At 38.7% G+C, this 13,986-nt stretch overlaps 2 protein-coding genes across 2 annotated transcripts in view; both read left to right on the top strand.

Annotated features, from left to right (window-relative positions):
* The window catches only part of MXRA7 (matrix remodeling associated 7), a 65,877-nt gene extending 61,090 nt beyond the window's left edge, over positions 1-4,787 (top strand). Inside the window, exon 5 of the mRNA XM_088133410.1 lies at positions 4,648-4,787. The gene's annotated coding sequence lies outside the window, so the exon portion shown is untranslated. The remainder of the gene's footprint in view (positions 1-4,647) is intronic.
* On the top strand, positions 636-8,568 carry LOC103066343 (uncharacterized). The gene is made up of 2 exons (XM_007444135.4): positions 636-1,689; positions 4,648-8,568. Exons 1-2 carry the CDS (start codon positions 1,356-1,358, stop codon positions 5,241-5,243), a joined length of 930 nt encoding a protein of 309 aa, XP_007444197.1. The 5' UTR covers positions 636-1,355; the 3' UTR covers positions 5,244-8,568.
* Positions 8,569-13,986: the final 5,418 nt, after the last annotated feature.

Below are 13,986 nucleotides of genomic sequence, written 5' to 3'. Positions count from 1 at the left end.
TACGAACAGACGACGGTGCCCGCTCTCTTTGCAACTATCTTTCCTTTTGCACATGCGCACCCTCACAGAGCTCAGAAAAAAGCGCCCTATATCTCTATTTGCATGTAGAAACCCGCGCGCAGCGCATGTTTGCGGAGAGGAAAATGTAGATCTAAGAAATTAAAGAATAGCTCAGCTATTGCCTAACCCTAACCCTTTCTCTTTCCTCTCCGCGAGCGAAAGTGAGAGCCGCTCTTAAGAAGCAGTGAAAAACCATCAGCTTGGTAAAATGGTAGAAATATTTAAAAACCGCCCCACCAATAATAATGCCCTTCTGGTAAGATGGGGCTTGCTGCTGTTGAGCTTGTGACTTTTGGCAACGTTCAACAGTACCCTTTTTTCTTACTTATATACCTTCTGAGCCTATAAATTCAAAGCATCTAGTTTATTGTTAACGTTGCCTTAGTAACTTTTTCACATAATTTAAGCGGGACTTGTTGCTTTGTCATAGATTAGTCCGCTGTTTTTCTATTCTTCCCAGGAGACAAAGAGCTTAAAGGAACCTGGAAGTGAACGTTCCGTGCGCCTCTAATTTACATATCTATCAGAACCCAGTTAATCTAGATACACATGCGTATTTCCGAGGTCAAATGCCTTTTTTTTTTTTTTAAACCACGGCGGCCGAGCGGAGCCATTTTCCGCTCAATTCCGCGGTTTCTGTTCTGCTGCTTTTGCTCGGCGACTCTTGTTTAAACCTTGGTCGGGGTTAGAAGAGAAACGTGGCCGGGAAGTGGTTTCCAGGGTAACAGGCCGCTGTGCTTGGCTGCTCCTTCCCCCCGCGGCGTGACCGACTCGATGGAGAGGCGCCGCTTTTGAGTGGTCTTTGCAACAGCCGCTGGGAAGGACCCGTTAGCAGTTCCTGTCGCGAATAAGTGGCCGGGGAGGGACCTTAGTCCTCAGGAAGCCCTTGGAGTCACTCCCTGAGCCCACTTAGGAGCGGCTGAGGCTGGGCAGGGCCTGTCTCCAGAGAAGCGCCTCCGCTCCCTCCACAAACGGGGCGCAGATGGGGGCACGGGCCGGACTTTAGGCGCCCTGCGGCTCCAGAGGCAATGACCAAATATACACCTATATACTGCCCCGGTCCTCTGCCTCTTCTGACTGTCGCCGCTCCACAACAACGTCCCCAGCTGCTCCTAGCTGGAGCATTATCCACCCACGCCGCCTCTCCAGCCTAGGTCAGCGAAGCGCCATCCTGAGAAGGGCGGGTCTATTTTTAAGGACGGTCCGTGGACCGTGGAGGCAGCTTCAGTGAAGAGTCCCTTGTTTCTGCCATTAAGTTAAATCGTCCCAAACAGTTTGAAGTCCTCTTTTCTGCAATGGTTCCCATCAGGCACAATGACAACAGCCCTGCTCTCTGTAAGACTACAGGGAATAAAGATGCCAAGCCCCCTGATCCCAAGGACATCCCCCCCAACTCCTCTCTTTTGAAAGCCCTAGAGGCAATCGTAGCAGCTGGTCGCCGTGGCTTGCTAGGTCCAGCAGCCATGGTAGCCGCCGAAAGTGTCCCGGCATTGAACTTGGAAGGTAGCAATGGAGTAGCTTCTCAGGAGGACTTGAATCCTATTCCACTGGTGGCAGGACTAGAGAAAAGGAAGAAGACAGTCAATGAGAAACGTAGAGCTGTAATAACTGTTGTGTCATCAGCAGAGGGTAAGTTAAATAAGGCAGCTACCAGAATGTTGAGGCCATGTTTCCAACCAACCTAGAAATGTGTTTTGTTTCTTCATACAGAAACCTCTTCGTGTGTATATATGTCCTGCCATTATACGTGTGACACTTCTGTTGGTGTTATACTTCTGCCGGAAAAATGAGCGCAAATGAGTGGGATAGAAAAACTCTCAATCCCACATCAATCTGATGTGACATGACTGATTACTGTGGCTTTGTCTTGGCCCAATAGCTATTGAAAAGGCAAGGTAATATGTAACTGATAATGATAATATAGAAACTGCATGTTCCAATATAAATTGTGTACCCACATCATATTTGCAGCTTTAATTTAAATTATCAAGATTATACAGAGACTTAGAATCATTGAGTTAGAAAGGGACATTTTGGCCATCAAATCCAGTGCAGTAAAGCATTTCAGACAAATGGCTGTTTAGCTTTGGTTTTAATGTATCCAAGGAATGGGAGCACACCACTTTCCTGGATGCTGTTATGATTTTTTTCCTAATGTCCAATCAGAACCTGCTTATAACTTAAATCTATTATCCTGTACTCTGAAGCAAGAAAGAATAGGTCTTGACCTTTTTCTGTGTAGCATCTTTTCAGGTGTTTTAGTTGAAGAGTACTATCATACTGATCTCAGTCATCTTTTTTCAGCTGTTTCAATCTATTTTCATAGATCTTAGATTCTAGTCCCCTGATAATCTTTTTTCACCCTTCTCTGAACCTGCCCTAATCTCTCCAAATCCTTCTTCAAGTGTGGTGCTGAGAATGAGATGCAAAGCAGTGGAGTTTACCAAAGTAGAATAGAATAGAATAGAATAGAATAGAATAGAATAGAATAGAATAGAATAGAATAGAATAGAATAGAATAGAATAGAATAGAATAGAATAGAATAGAATAGAATGATTACTTTCCATGATTTGGAAATTTGATGCAGTCTAAAATTGTACTTGCTTTCTTACAATCCATCACATTGCTGGCTCATATTCAATTTGCAATCAGTTACTATTCTAAGATCTTTTTGCACGTACTATTAACAGGCTATACTTGTACATTTGACTTTGGTTTCTTAAGTGAAGAACTTTGAAGAACTAGTTCCTTTCAGTTTCATATTGTTACTTTCAGCCCATTTCTCTAACTCATCAATATTGAGTCGGATATGTCTCTTCTAGGGCATTAGCTGTAAATTCTATGTTCTGCATATCTGATTAATGTTTTTTCTACCTCTTATCCAAATCAGTAATAAAGTATTGAAGATTAGATAGATCCTTATGTCATCCCACTCAATACCTCTCAATCTGATAAAGAATCATTGATGAGCATACTTTGAGCATAAGCCAGCTATATATCCACTTAATTATCATGCCATTCAGCCCACCCTTAACTAGTTTGTGAATCAGCATCTCATGGGGTACTTCATCAAATGAGTTGCTGGAGTCAAGATATATTATGTCTTCAACATTCCCACAATTTGTCAAGAAAGTTAGCCTGATCAGAAGTGAGACATGGTTACTCTGGCAAGATTTGTTCTTGATAAATTCTTGCTGACTTCTACTAATTCCTACAGTTTTCAAGGTGCTTATAGTTCAGACTTTTTTGTGATCTGCTATAGAATCTCCCCAGATACTAATGCCAGACTGGATATTTACTACTTCTTCCTTTCCCCATTTTTGAAAAAAGGGATAACATTTTTCCTTCTCCTGATACCTGGCATTTGACTAATTCTCCAGGAATTTGCAAGAATAATACATAAGAGTTCGATTAGATCATCAGCTACTTCCTGCTAGGATGCAGTTCATCTGGTTCTGAGATTTAAATTTGTTCAAACTAAAGAGGTATTTCCTACGTATATTTCTATCAATCTCAAGCTTTAATCTTGCCTCTTCATCTTATTTTTCACAATTTTTTTTTTCCCATTCAGAATCAGGAAGATGGTGTGATTACTTCAGCAGTGAGACAATCACGATTCAAACTCAGGTGAAAAGAGCTGGATATTTCTGATTCTTGAGTTCCAGAGAGATGCCACAAATACAGCAGTGATGCTGTCTCTAGTTCATATTAAAGTGCTTTTGCTACATTTACACGCATGGTGGTCTCACAATGACTGGAAAGTGATTTATTTATTTCAAAAACTTATATAACCACCCATCTTAAATGCATAATTCTGGGTGGTAAGCAGTCAATACAAAAAACAATATAAAAACCCCATAATCAAAATTAAAAATAATCTGGTTCAAAGAAGAAAAACTGAGGCACTATATAACAATTTTACCATATATTGGGCTCCTGGCCCTAATGCCTGGGGAAAAGGCCAAGTCTTAATAGTCTTCAGGAAGGTCAACAGAGTTTGGGTTCTCTGAATCTCAGAGGGAAGACTGTTCCGTAGGTGGTGCTGTGAAGATCACTAAGAATAGCAATGCTCTTACGACTTTTCTTGCTTAGACATTACTGCTGCTCCTGGGTGAAAAATTAATAGTGGTGACAACGGTTGTGTAAGCCAAGCTCTTGCTTGTCTTTGGAATAGTGGTGGCCCAGAAATATGAAGAGAAAAATCCTTCTTTCATCTTCTTCTGTTAATCCCCACATATGTTTTAAAGGCATAATCCTTGTTTGTGTGCCAGTTCATCTCCACGTCATGGCTGAACTGATTTCCTTTGCATCCCCCTCTTACTTCTGTTCATTCTATTCATGTAATCTGTTGTCTTAAAAGTATTCTGAAACTTAATTGTGGTACATATTAATAGGCTCCTTGAAAATATAATTAACTTGCACTTCTTGATTTTGGTATTGAGAGTGTTGATATCAGTTGTCCAACATAATAACATTTTTATAATATTTTAATTTCAGGAGGCATTAGTGCTGGAAATTCTGATGTTGGAGTAGTAAACTTATGTAGAGCTCAAAGCAAAGGAGTTAATGTGGTATTTTGCTTTTAGGTGCTGGAAGTCTGCAACCTACACCAAAGGAAATATGGATATGTGGGAATTCTGTGATCTTGGCATCAAAGAAAAGAGCCAAAAGTCACCCACATGGATTGCAGTTGGGCATCTCATCTTCACGGGCGGATGTGTATTGGCATGGGATACAGGCCATGATGTGGAAGCAGCTCATGCCTCTTCTGCATGAAATTTATCATCTCCGATCTCCTCCATCAGTAATAATAATTCATCTTGGTGAAGATGATCTGTTACCCCAAAATAATATTTCTCTCATTATCTCAATGAAAAATGATTTGGGCATTCTTAAAAGAGCATTCCCAGATACCGTTATAGTTTGGTCTTCACTGTTACCAAGACGTATTTGGAAGAAAGACCAAAAACCTGAACATATGGAAAAAGCTCAAAAACATGTTAACAAGGTTATGGTAGACTATTGTAATAAAATTGGTGTGCACTTTCTGTCACATAATTTGATTACCTCTGATAAATCAAACATCTTCTTGCCAGATGTCAATGATCTATCTGATGAGGGAGCTGATATCTTCATAGCAGATCTGAAGAAAGTCTTAAGACTGTATCAGATTTTGGAATAGCTGGGAAAGAGTTTTTGAAAAGCTGTGCATATAATTTTTGGGAAGGTTGGGTTTATTATTACCTGAAAAAAAGGAGATATGAGCTGACTACATTTATAAAACATAGCTTAAAACTATATATGTATATGTCACAGATTAACAGATGCATTCTTATAAATTATGGAATGATGGTTCTCTGTTACATGAAAAAAATGAGTCTGACATCATGAAGACTTCATATGTGTGGTCTCATGTTAACGAAACTGGGTATTTTACTCCCTTGGAGGGATGTTGTAAAATAACATAACAACATAAGATGTTGTAATGAAAAACATCACAAACCTATGAAATGGACCTTATATCTGCTTGTGCCTTGTTTTTTATCCTAGTCTTTAAAGAAGCACAGTTTCTATGATATTTAACTTATATATCAGGAGATATGTAGAAACATATTGAATGGTCTTTTTTTTCTTATAATAATAAACAATATCTGAAAGAAATGGCTGAGGTTGGACATCATGAAAGGGTATAAACAGCAATATTCCAAAATACTGTATATTTAGTGTTGAACCTCAGTTGACGAATAGCTTAATCCAAGAGCCTAGTGCCATTGAAGGCTATTTCAGAGTAAGACATTTAGGAATTTGTAAGATTCTCTACAAACCAGCAGCATTGTCTCAAAGAAGTGACTTGGACCAATAGCCATGACACCAAACAACAGCTGTTTTCTAGTATGGCACATGTAGAAAATTATTATGGCATTTGACAGCATATTGCCTTGTTCCAGTTTTGTTTTTTATTTCATTTTATTTTTGGAATATATGGGTATATATATATATATACATACACACATACATACATACATACATTCATATTCTCAATAAATAATATGGTATGGATTATGTTTTCTAGATGCTTAATATTAGGGATTTTCTTAAGTTCCTAAACTGTTTCTGGATAATATGGGTAAAAAAGCCTAACTTGTGATAGGAATGGTTCTCCATAACACCCATAACAAGTAAAAAAAAAATCAAGTGGCTTAGTTGGTCTGTCAGAGAAAATACAAATAGCTACAGCAGCTAAAGCTACAAATGCTACTAATAGTGACTTAACTTTCAGATTTCATATAATTCTTCCTTAAATTGGGGGGAAAAACAGAAAAGGGAAAAGAAAAAAAAATGTTGCCGGTAAGGGTATAATGTGAAGAGCATGGATATGCAGTTTACAATGGACCGCATTGTCTCCTTTTTTCTCCATCTCCCAAATTTCATCTAAGAGAATTCAAAGCTAGTGCTCAATACATAGCTGTTGTTTCCATAATTAGTAGAAAATGTCACATGACAAGGAAGATCATACTTTTGTTTGTAGTTTTTGTAAGAATAATCAACAGGTTATTTATGCCCTCTTTTCTCCATTACTATTTCATTATAAATCTACAAATTACCATTTCATTGGGAGGATTAGGGAACATACTGTAAATTGCATAATAACCAAAGAATGTATGCATCAATTTGTTAGCATTTATTTTAGACTGAGGATGATCCCATGCAGATGTCAAACACTACAAAAAGAAAAGGCTTTCAGAAAAGTTAAGAAACTTTAATGTGCCATCTATCAGTATGTATGTAGGACAGTTGAAGTTAGCAGTCAGAGGGCCTCACTGTTCTAAATAATTCTTTGGCAGTCATGGAATTATCCAAAGTAGATGAAACAGATTTACATTTGGTTACCCGGAAATTTATTTTATATATAGAAAGGTAAGGTAAATATAACTATTGTTATTTAACTTTGCAGTGCCTTCCACTGATTTATTTTTTGGTATTGTGGAGAACTTAAAAGGTAAGATGATCCATTGAATTGACTGTGACAAATGTTTCCTAACACTTGAACAATTTTAATACTGTATCAACATCACTATAGGAGTTTAATTATGGGGAATTATAGGAGTTTAATCTGTGGGGAATATATGTGTGTGTGAGAAAAAGTATAGAATGTAAACACAGGTGCTGGCAACGCCCAAATACTGTTTTACATCTTTAATGTTTCCCAACTTAGTCTGTAATTAAGGTTTGCAAAAATTCCATCATAGAAGATTCAGATCCCAAAATGAGCTGTTCTGATTTTGGAACAAGTCGTTCTGAGAGTTCCAGAAGTACTCTGTTTCTGAACAGTTGCTTCAGCCTTAGAACTGGCCAATTTGATCATTCTTGTTTTTGACCGCAACATGGATGGCTCTATCAGGCTACTACACATTCCAGGCTCAGAAAGCTTGTTTCAATTTCAGACCATTTCCAGAAAACTCAGGACAGCCTGTCTGAACTTCCAACTGCCTCCTTTGGGGACAGAAGAATGCAGTCCATCATTGTTCCCTAATACCTCCAAACTCCACCTTAATTTGTTGGTAGGTCTACCAGCTAGGTGTCGATTAGTACCATGACCATTATAAAACTCATAATAAGATTTAGTGCAACTTCCAAGATAGTTATTTTTGCTAACAAATCCATTGGGGAATTAATAAGTGGCATGGCACCATACTCTCTGTGTTGGAATAAAAAGTAAGCAGTTTAGAAGAATGGAAAAAAGCAGAGAATTTTGGTGTAGTTAGCTGAAATGGATCTTGAATAAAGTTTAAATTGCAATATCCCAACTCAGTGGTAGGGTATGATTATTATTTTCATAGCAATAGGCATTTCCTAGAATAATACACAATGATGTTTACATAGTCGAGTATATTGACCAATTTTTGAAAAAGTTATGGTTATATGGTATGTAGACATATGTTAGTGCTTCCCTCTTATTAATGTCTTTAATGAAAATATTTGAACATTTATCTGACACGTGCATTTTTTTCTGGGAATAAATAATGTATTTTTATTGCACAAAAGAATCATTGTGTTTCACTGCCTACAAAGATGCACTTTTTCAATCAGGCCTTGTTTGTTTGACAAAGTTGAACCCTGTACTCTACAAATGTTGAGGGGAAGAAAAGAACACCTAAGCTGTTATTTTTTGTGGCTGATACTGATACTTTTCTGTGAGCTGTTTTAAGTCAGACAAATATGCTGGAGGATAAGCTTGGAAAAGGAACACAGTTATGTTTCAATCATTCAAGCTTTTACTAAAATGCTTTAGTCTTCTTTAATACAAGGGTTTGAATGTGTTAATTATTTTAATGCATTTTGTAGTGGAGAGAAAGGAAGAGTACCCATTTCCTAGCATAAGTTAAACATATTCAACTGAATGGGACTTAGGCTGCAGACCGATGCACATTTACCAGGGAATATGTTTCTGAGGAAGCATGCGTAAGAGTATACTCTTAGCCTGCAGCTTGAAACCAGTGGGACTTCTGCATAGGATTGTACTTTCAATTTTTTTGCAATCATAAGCATAATTACTAGGAATAGGGGAGTTCTAATCAGCCAAGATCCTGTTGGAGGTTGAAGTGTTCTGTGCACGTGTGCGCAGTAGAGCGTGCCTGAGAACAAGAATCTGACCTGAGCACTAATTATTCAAGTAGGTTCTATAATGACAACAGATTTATTTACAGGAAATATATGGACAAACAAAGCTGAGCACCTGGCTAACTACATCCCACCAGAAAGAGAGTCCAAGAGCATGTTCTCCATGTGAATGTGCCTGGGAAGAAAAGCAGAAGGAAGCAATCGGAGATCAGCAATCTCTAAAACAAAGTGCAGTGGTAGACCAAGACAGAACACGGAGTAAACCCTTTACTGTCTATATACTAGTGCCCCCTTCTGGTCATTAGGTCATGAGATGCTGAAGAGTCAGCGCTATGGGTTTGCGCTTCCGAGAAGTCCAAACGAAATTTGAGGTTAGTTAATGCAAGATTGGAAGGCAACAAGCTCTGCTTTAAATAAATTCAAAATTTGATCGCATCTTATTCAACCATAGGTGTTAATGGGGAATCATCAAAGTGTTTCATTTTTTATAGAATCCTGCAAAATTTCAGCCAGATTGCTTCAGAAGCTTTACTGTAATACATCTTTTAAATACTTCTCCTGCACCTCTTTTAAGGCTGAGATAGCAGGGATGAGGAAAGGACTGCATAACAGTTTCCAGATTGCCTAGCTAAAAAGAATACGGAGATTATGCTGAACCAATGCAGAAAATTTCTGACTCTATAGGTAAAAATTTTCAAAAACTGTTTAAAAAGTAAACTCTTACTAAAGATGGAAGAGCTTACCATCCTCTAACTCAGGGGCCTCAAACTTGCCACATGCAGCCCTCCAAATACTTGTTCCCCACAATAATATTTTCAGGTTCAAAATCACAAGCCATTAAGTTAAGCATGCATTCTGTGTGTGCTAAAGTTCCCCTGTTGCTGTTTTTATGAACTTTCCCTTTGGCCAGTGCCCTGGGTTGGCTGTGATGATGAAATTCATAGCCAGTTGCTTTGGTCTAAAACTTTACATGCCACCCCATCATTGTAAATGTAGGAGGAGGAGTTTAATTTGATTGGCACAGATGTTAACAAATGTATTGAGATGGGATGGTTGAGTAGTTGCTGAATGGAAAAGGAAGAGAAAGAAAAGGGCAACGTTATCTTATGTAGGCAGTTAAGCGAATTGGCTCTAACTTTATTGCAAAGTTACTCAATGGGCAGTCTGGGCATAGGTCTGTGCTTCTGCAGGGAGGGAGATGGTTTGTGCTTTTGGTGATCGGGTGCTGGCTTCATGATGGGTAAAGAGGGAGGGAAAAGGCCCTTGGACTAGAACCAGGGAGAAGAGGGTGGGCTTTGTGCATGCACCAGAGTGAACAAAAAGGCAATGATTGTGGCTTCTTGTAAGCAAGGAGTGAGGCAGGCCTTGGGGATCTACTCAGTGCTTGTTTCACTGGCCAGGCTGCTTGAACTGGGTACTGTTGGCTTCTCAGCCCTCTCACCGCTCCATCAGGAAAGATTGCAAACCTCTTCAGGATAAGCAAGCGGGTACCCTCTCCTCAGCCCTTGTAGCTATCCCTCAGTTTCATCATTACTTCCATAGCGAAGTCACAGAAAAGCATTTCTCATTTCGCCTCCACAGCTGCCATCTTACAATTTTCACTTAGTAGTAATGCTGGGGATATTTGGGGTTGAAGAAAAAACCTAGTATCCTCATGTATCAGGCAGCAGCTTTACTAGTATATGTTGCATTTTGCACAAAGAAGTCCAGAGCAGTAAAGGCCTATATGTGCAAAATGCCCCATCTTCCCAAAAGAGACAAGCCATCTACCCTTAGCACTGAAAAAGCATAAGAAAACAGACCAGAGTGTTTCCACCTTAGATTGCTTATAAATAGGTTTCTCATTTGAAAGTAGAGTTGCTGGAATTCTTGTGTTGTGACCTTAACCTTCCTTCTAAAAAAGACTGCTAATGAGAGATCTTAGATTTTTGTTCCTGGGGTTACTCTTTGCTCTCCAGATTGCAAGAGGAGAAGTCTCAGAACCCATAATGTTTGCATGCACGTATAAATGTAAACCATTTTTCTCTCTATAAAAATTAAAATATCTGTGTTGAAGTCAAGTCTGATTGATGAACATTTGCAAGCCACACTGAAGGTGGCTTTGTGTCAAGATTAAAAACCAAATATTGATGCTGTAGTTAATGAACAACACTGCTAGCTAAGTGGCCAAAGTGAAATGTCAAAAAGGTAGCTCTGCTATGCAATAAAGTCTTTTTATTTAATATCTTTATATTTTATGGTGTGCTGTGATAGTCGTCATTTTCTTTATTTTTGATTCATGAGCAACTTCTGTATCAACGTACCAAAAGGTTTCAGTGTCTTAAGCTCTTCAGCTCTGGTGAACTGTGGCACTCATGATGATTTGAACATTGCCATGGATCATTGGCAAAGTTAGCCACTTCTGGCAATCAAATGTTACATATGGTTTATGCAGCAATTTTAAAAAGAGGAAGAGACTAGAAAGTGTTTCTCTGTATGTCCATTACTGTGTATATAGTAAGCTATAATATAAAGAAATGGAACATATCGTACCCAATAGTCTTAATATCAAGCACACATTTTCGATCTGCTTATATTATGAAAACTTCTTTGCAAGACAAAACAAAGACAAATAGCAGAGAGAAACCTGGATTTTTGTTGTTTTTAATTGGGGGAGGGGGGGAATGAAAGGCTGAAGACTTCTATATAGACTATAGGACTATAGTACAGGTTTGGCAGATAGAAGTTAAGGAAAGATAAGGAAAAAGGATATGGATTTGGAGAAAGGTAGATGATCACAGAAGAAAGAATAAACCAGTTCAAAAAAGAGCAGCAAAATAAATAAAAGTCTGAGTTTCTCCCTCCAAGTGAACATACCTAAACAAAATAGTAAACCAGCACTCTGATAGGCATACCTGTGGAAGTACTGTAGAAAACTCATTGAACTCATATCTGTATCAGCCCATCACATCACTCAACCCCTTCGTCGGTATCTGTATGGTATATGGAAAGAAAGCTGCATCAGGGTTTGAGACTACAAAGCCAGAAAGCACCAGAAGGTCCACTGAATCTCTCAGAAGGTATTAAAATGCTCCTGATTTGATGCCTCAAATCAATTCAAACATTTGATTCAAAGAAATTACTTGACCAAATTGCCTTTGAATTGAAAAATTCTGTCAAAGCTTCACACAGGCCTACTAGGGAGCATAATACCAAGGCATTCACGCAAGTTTAATCTAGAATGTGTGTTTATATACAGGTAGTCCCCAGTTTAAGAACAAGTTTTGTTCCCAAGGTCTGTCCTTAAGTCAAATTTGTATGTAAGCCAGAACAGTATTATTGCATAATACTGATAAATAGTATTGTGTACAAGTAGTCCTCACTTAACAACCATTTATTCAGTGACTGTTCTAATTTACAGTATGACAGTGCTGAATGAAGGGACTTATGACCTGTACCCAAAGGTATGGCTGTTGCAGCGATCTGGGCCCTTGGCAATCTGTTTGCACATACAACCAGTTCCCAACATGTGATTGCTATTTACAATCTCCCCTGCTGGCTTCCCCAGAAAGTCAATGGGGAAGCCAGCAAGGAAGGTTGCAAGCCGCTGCTGCCTGCAGAGAGGACTGCTTCTCGTCTCTGGAGCCTGGCTGAAAAAGCTGTGTGCTGAAAGTCCTCTCGACTTTGGAGGCTGGCTGAAAATGCCCCACACCAAAGTCCTGCTTGGATTTCGGCATGGAGTCTTTTCAGTCAGCCCCCAGAGACGAGAGGGAGACCTCTCGACTCTGGGGGCTGGCTGAAAATGCCCCGTGTGGAATCCAAGCAGGATTTTCAGCCATGGAGGATTTTCAGCTCCAGAGTGGAGAAGCTTCAGAAGCCTCTTGACCCTGGGGCTGAAAATCCAAGTGATTCTAAAGCCCTCGCTCACCCAACCTGCACCACACTCCTGCGTCTGCTCCCTGACCCTCCCACATATCCCTTCGCTCCTTCCCCCACCCGGCAGCACCTGGGGCTTGCGACTTCCTGCTGGCCTCCCCACTGACTTGATTGTGGGAAGCCGGCAGGAAGTTGCATCGCCTAATGACCCACGATTCTTGCTTAACAACGGGAGCTGGGAGTGCCAGGATTGTAGTGGCTAAGTGAAGCTGTCACGTGATGATTTGCTTAACCCCATCGCTTAGCAACCTAAATTCTAGTCCCAATTGTGGTCATTAAGTGAGGACTGTTTTAATTAACTCAAATCACTGTGTAAGTATCTCGAATTTTGTACTTTGTTTTTGTTCTTAATTATAGGTTATCCATAAACCAGGCATTCTTAACCCAGGGACTACCTGTATTCAAATAAAACCATGCTGCACAAAAATACAGACTAAAACTTCAATTTATTTCCATGGCAGCCAGCTATGATAAACATATTTATCTATTGTCCTTTAATTGTCTTGGAACATAAACTAAGGAATCTGTTGTAACATGACTGTTCCCATTCTTTGCTTTCTTAAAAAGCTGATCTCCTATTTAGGCTTCAGTAAAACTGTTCAAAAAGTTTTTAAAAATATGTATATCTAAGGGACAATATTTGGATTTTTTGATATTAGGTTTATATCTAGGAATATTAATATGACTTACATATATAGGGGTTTATTTGCATGGTAACAATTTAATACTTTTATATAAATTTAGGGGAACAAAAATAATTTTATATATAGTCAATGTATATGAAAATAATTTATACAGTCAAAAATTAAACCGCAGGTGGTAACTCCTAAGAAGTTTTGAAGATGATAGTAAGTCTGAAGTGTTAAATTGGTGTGATTCTCTTAGCCCACTAGATGGTGCTAATTCTAAGTAAATGCACTTTGCATTATTGTTTGCTCCTGATAATTGTTTGTAAATAATTGATTGTTAATATCAGTCAAGATTTGATTTATTAGAGTTATATCCATTGCTTTAATAATATATTTATTGCCTCCTGATGTTATTATGGTAACAGAGTCTATATAAGGCTAATCTGGAAATGTTTTTGGAAACTACACTTTGTCATATTTGTCTGGAGTTTTATAGACTCTGAAACATCTTCATTCTGAGCCAGATTCAAGTTGTTTGTTGTTACATATAAAGATAGGCATTTTACCTGTCTGAAATATTGTCTCCCTTCTAGGTACATTACTGGAATCTCTGTTTTTTAATTTGAGGCTTTGTAATGAGTTTGATGAGGGTTTACAGGAAAGCATGTTGGCTTTTAGATACTAGTAAAACCACATTTTTTCCAGATAGTTTTTCAAAGCCACTCCTTGATTTTAGAGGATTTCTCAGTTTTATAGTAT

The sequence above is a fragment of the Python bivittatus genome, unplaced genomic scaffold (assembly GCF_059951505.1).
Source record: "Python bivittatus isolate LINGU-HERP-01145 unplaced genomic scaffold, Pbiv_v1 ctg000080_np1212, whole genome shotgun sequence".
NCBI lineage: Eukaryota > Metazoa > Chordata > Lepidosauria > Squamata > Pythonidae > Python > Python bivittatus.
Note: the sequence above shows the minus strand (reverse complement) of the source record. Positions and strands in the feature narration are given on the sequence as shown.

Excerpts from the sequence above, each read along its gene's own strand:
- LOC103066343 (XM_007444135.4), top strand. The coding sequence starts at position 1,356 with ATGGTTCCCATCAGGCACAATGACAACAGCCCTGCTCTCTGTAAGACT. Across the intron at positions 1,690-4,647 it reads TGTTGTGTCATCAGCAGAGG|GTGCTGGAAGTCTGCAACCT; the intron begins GTAAGTTAAATA and ends TTTTGCTTTTAG.